This window comes from Monoraphidium neglectum (assembly GCF_000611645.1).
Source record: "Monoraphidium neglectum strain SAG 48.87 unplaced genomic scaffold scaffold02686, whole genome shotgun sequence".
In the NCBI taxonomy this organism is placed as follows: Eukaryota; Viridiplantae; Chlorophyta; class Chlorophyceae; order Sphaeropleales; family Selenastraceae; genus Monoraphidium; species Monoraphidium neglectum.
The window spans coordinates 1-3510 of record NW_014010942.1 but is presented as its reverse complement, the minus strand read 5'-3'; the positions used below and the strand labels follow the sequence as shown (position 1 = coordinate 3510).

The 3510-nt window shown below is 66.8% G+C and overlaps 2 protein-coding genes across 2 annotated transcripts; one reads left to right on the top strand and one right to left on the bottom strand.

Moving 5' to 3' along the window:
• Nucleotides 1-41: 41 nt before the first annotated feature.
• On the top strand, nucleotides 42-1374 carry MNEG_11311 (inner membrane translocase; the record flags this gene model as incomplete). Its single annotated transcript, XM_014040216.1, has 2 exons — nucleotides 42-767; nucleotides 1006-1374. 2 exons carry the CDS (start codon nucleotides 42-44, stop codon nucleotides 1372-1374), a joined length of 1095 nt encoding a protein of 364 aa, XP_013895670.1.
• A 1361-nt stretch (nucleotides 1375-2735) lies between these two features.
• On the bottom strand, nucleotides 2736-3198 carry MNEG_11310 (hypothetical protein; the record flags this gene model as incomplete). The annotated part of the gene is made up of 2 exons (XM_014040215.1): nucleotides 2736-2915; nucleotides 3151-3198. 2 exons carry the CDS (start codon nucleotides 3196-3198, stop codon nucleotides 2736-2738), a joined length of 228 nt encoding a protein of 75 aa, XP_013895669.1.
• Between the last annotated feature and the right edge of the window lie 312 nt (nucleotides 3199-3510).

Here is a 3510-nt window from a genome sequence, read left to right as displayed (position 1 = left end):
CGCTCGAGCCCTGCCCCGCGCGCCTCCTGCCGGGCTCGTGGATGGGCGGCGCCGGCGCGGCCGGCTACCGCGCGGGCGGCGCGCTGCCGCTCACGTCGGAAGCCCAGCGGGTTATCTTCGACAATCAGCACCCGACCGACTGCTCGGCTGCCAAGTACCTCGTTTTCGGAAACCCCACATCAGGCCTGGGATCCATCCTACACCAGCTGACAGTGGGGCTAGCCCTGGCGGTTGATTCAGGCCGCGTTTTCATCGAGGCCAACGGCTCCGGCTGGGCGGACGGCGTCTACTGCAAAAACTCCCCCCGCAGCATCACCGGCTGCTACATGGAGCCCGCGGCCGGCTGCGCGCCGAGCGCGGCGCAGCTCGCCGCCGCAGTCGCCGTCGCGCCGGGCGGGCCTCAGATGGCGGCGGCGAGTGGCCCCACAGTCGTGAGGCTCGACATGTCATCATCGTTCGCGAAGCGGACCCTGGTGCCTAAGCAGCTGCTATCAAAGCTGAAGGATCTGCCTATATTAGAGAAGCACCGCCACTACTGGTGGCGCGCCCAGGGGATCGCCTACCTCGTCCGCCCGAGCCAGCGCACGCTCGCGGCGCTCGCGCAGCGCGAGCGTTCACTGCTGCGCGGCCGCCCGCCGGCGCCGGGGTGCGTTAGCCTGTACGTGCGGCGCGGGGACAAGGCGATCGAGGCCCCTGTCTTCAGCGATGAGGAGTATGCAAACCTCACGCGCCGCTTGGTGGAGGAAGACCCGTCCCTTCGGCGGCAGGTGGGCGGGTTTCGGTGATCTGAGCGGCGGCCCGGGAAGGCGGCGGCGGGCGCCCGACGGCCCGCAGCTGTGATAAGAGGGGGAGGGGGCGGCCGCGTGCGGGGCTGGCCCAACCAGCGCCCTTGCAGCTTCCCGTGCAAGCAGCGCTCGCGCCCTCAGCCCACACTGTGTCAAGCTTAAGCACGCCCCTCCTCCTGCTCCTCTCCGCCCTCGCCCCCGCCGCGGCCCTGCCGTCCAGGTCTTTCTGTCAACAGAGGACGCGGGCACCATCAAGTACTTCACGACCCAGTTCGGCTCCCTAACCCCACCCGCCGGCCCCGGCGGCTGGGAGGTGTCGCACCTCGACATCCCCACCTGGCGCAACATGCAGGCGCTGCTCGCGCAGAGCTTCCGGGACGGCAGCGCCGACACCGCGCCGGCGCTCAACAGCCTGCTGGCGCTCGACCTCGCGGCGCGGTGCGACGGGTACGTGGCTTCGATATACTCGAACTGGGCGCGGCTGATCGACGAGCTGCGGTCGACGGTGCGGTGCAAGGGGGGGGCGGCGTACCTGGATCTGCACTATAATGGGGAGGACGCCGAAAAAATCGACTTCAACTGGCGGTAGCGCGGGAACCCGCATTTGTTGTTTGTGACACCTCGCTGCGGCGCATGACGTATTACATTGTGATGTGATGTGATGGAACCGCGCGGTCAGCTCAGTTGCGGATAGCCGCAACCCTCTGTGGTGCGCGGGCGCGCGGCCGGCGCCACAATGCGCCGCACCGCGCCGGCAGCAGCGTCGAGGCGGGGCGCCTCAAGACGTGTGTCGCTGCGGCCGCTAGCCCCCCCCTCCGCCCCACCACTCGTCGTGTGCTGCTCGTGGCCCGCCCCGCGTGTGTGCGGCCCATTCTTCCTCTTCCTTTTGAGATCCTGCTCGGATTGCACTGATGACATCACACACCCCAACGACACGGACGACATGGACTACTCAACTCTGCCCAGCAGCCAGCCAGCCGTTTTTTTCGCGGCTTGCACCAACCTCCGAGCCCATCGAGCTGATTGCTTTTAATTAGAGGGCCCTGCATGCAAGGTTGTAGAGACTGTAAGTAATCATATTACCTGCAGCGGGCCACTGAGGCTAAACCACGCGGCTGTCTGGCCTTGTCCACATCATGCATTTGGAAAGGTGGGGTCGCCCAAGTTGCCAAAACAGCGGAGGCGCAGACAGAGGCCAGGGGTTGGGAAGCAGCAGTGCCAGATCGAAAGAATGCCGAAACGAACATCAGCAGCGGTGGCAGCAGCAGCAGCAGCAGCAGCAGCAGCAGCTGCTGCGGAGGGAGCCGCAGCGGCAGCAAGGTTCGAGGCAGTTGCATGCGATAACGGCAGCCGGCTGCGCCGGCGCGCCAGCTGCATAAACACAGTGCAGAGACCCGCACGAAACAACGCAAGCAAATCGCGCCCCCCAACCGCCCCGCGCCCACGCTTGACAGGGTGAGCGCGCGCAAAGGCCGGAGCGCGTTGTGGCAGCACACCCGCGCGCAACAGGCAATGCGCCTTTGCGGCGGGCGCGGCCCCGGCTTCCCAGGCTCGTTTTGGAAATGCGGCCCGCCGCGCCGGCAGCGAGGCGGGGCTGCTGGGTATGGCACCCATCAGAGGCAAACCAACAGCAATCAGACATGATCAGGCACACCAATTATGATCATACGCACCACAAACGGCGGAGTGCGGCGCCAGCCGCGGGGCCGGGCGCATCAACAGAGCACGAGAGCCGCGCGTGGGGGCGAGGCGGCGGGCGGGGCCTGCCCGGCTCGGGTTCGGTCCCAGCCAAACCACGGCCCAACCTGCTCCCCCCCGTCAAGCTGCGCGGGACGCCTGCACAGACCACATGCGAAAGGAGGAGCAGCAAGCTTGCGAGCACCCCAGCCCGCGGCGGCGCCGCGTTGTTTCATAGTTTTGCTGCTTGGCCCAGCGAGGAGCCCCGCCGCCCTAAAGCCCGAACGGCGTGGACGCGAGGAACCGGTGCCGCAGCGCGCCGGCCGCGCTGGGGCGGCCGCGGTTGAGGGCGTTGCGCTTGGCGAGCAGCTTGGCGGCCAGGTCCCAGCCGGCGCCCTTCTGACGGTCGAGCAGGGTGAAGTCCATGCTGCGGCCGGGGCCGCGGCGCCAGGCCTTGAATCGGGGGCATGGGTGGGGGTTGGGATGGGTCAGAGGTGCGGATGGGTCCGGGGTCGGGATGGGTCCATGTGAGTGTTGAAGGGGGGGGGTGTACACAGCGGTCCACGTCCGTCACCCCTCCCGATTAGGTCACGCCGCGGTGACGTCACGCACCCATCACGATCCCCTGCGCCGCCCCACCCCCGCCCCCCAACATGACACATGACAGCCGAATAAAGTGATGTCATACCTCCAGGTCGTGGTCAAACTGCAGCAGCTGGGAGTTGAACAGGCGCATGCTGTTGCTGGAGCGCAGCTGGGGGACAGACATCTGGAGCATGGGGGTGGGGGTGTGGGGAGCGGGGGGGAGATTGTGATGGAGAGAGTGAGAGCACGCAAGGGTGTAAGCGAGCGTGCGGGGACGGAGGAGTCCGTACTTGCAAATTTAGATATACGGCGAGCTCGCGAAAAGAAACAGAGGCGTCGTTTTCAACTAGGATGAGGTGACATCACGGTGACGTCATCGTGTCACCTGCATCAGCAGTATCCCCACAGAGTAGGTGTCGAAGAGGTCGGGGCGGCCGTAGGTCCAGGCCAGGGGGGACAGGAG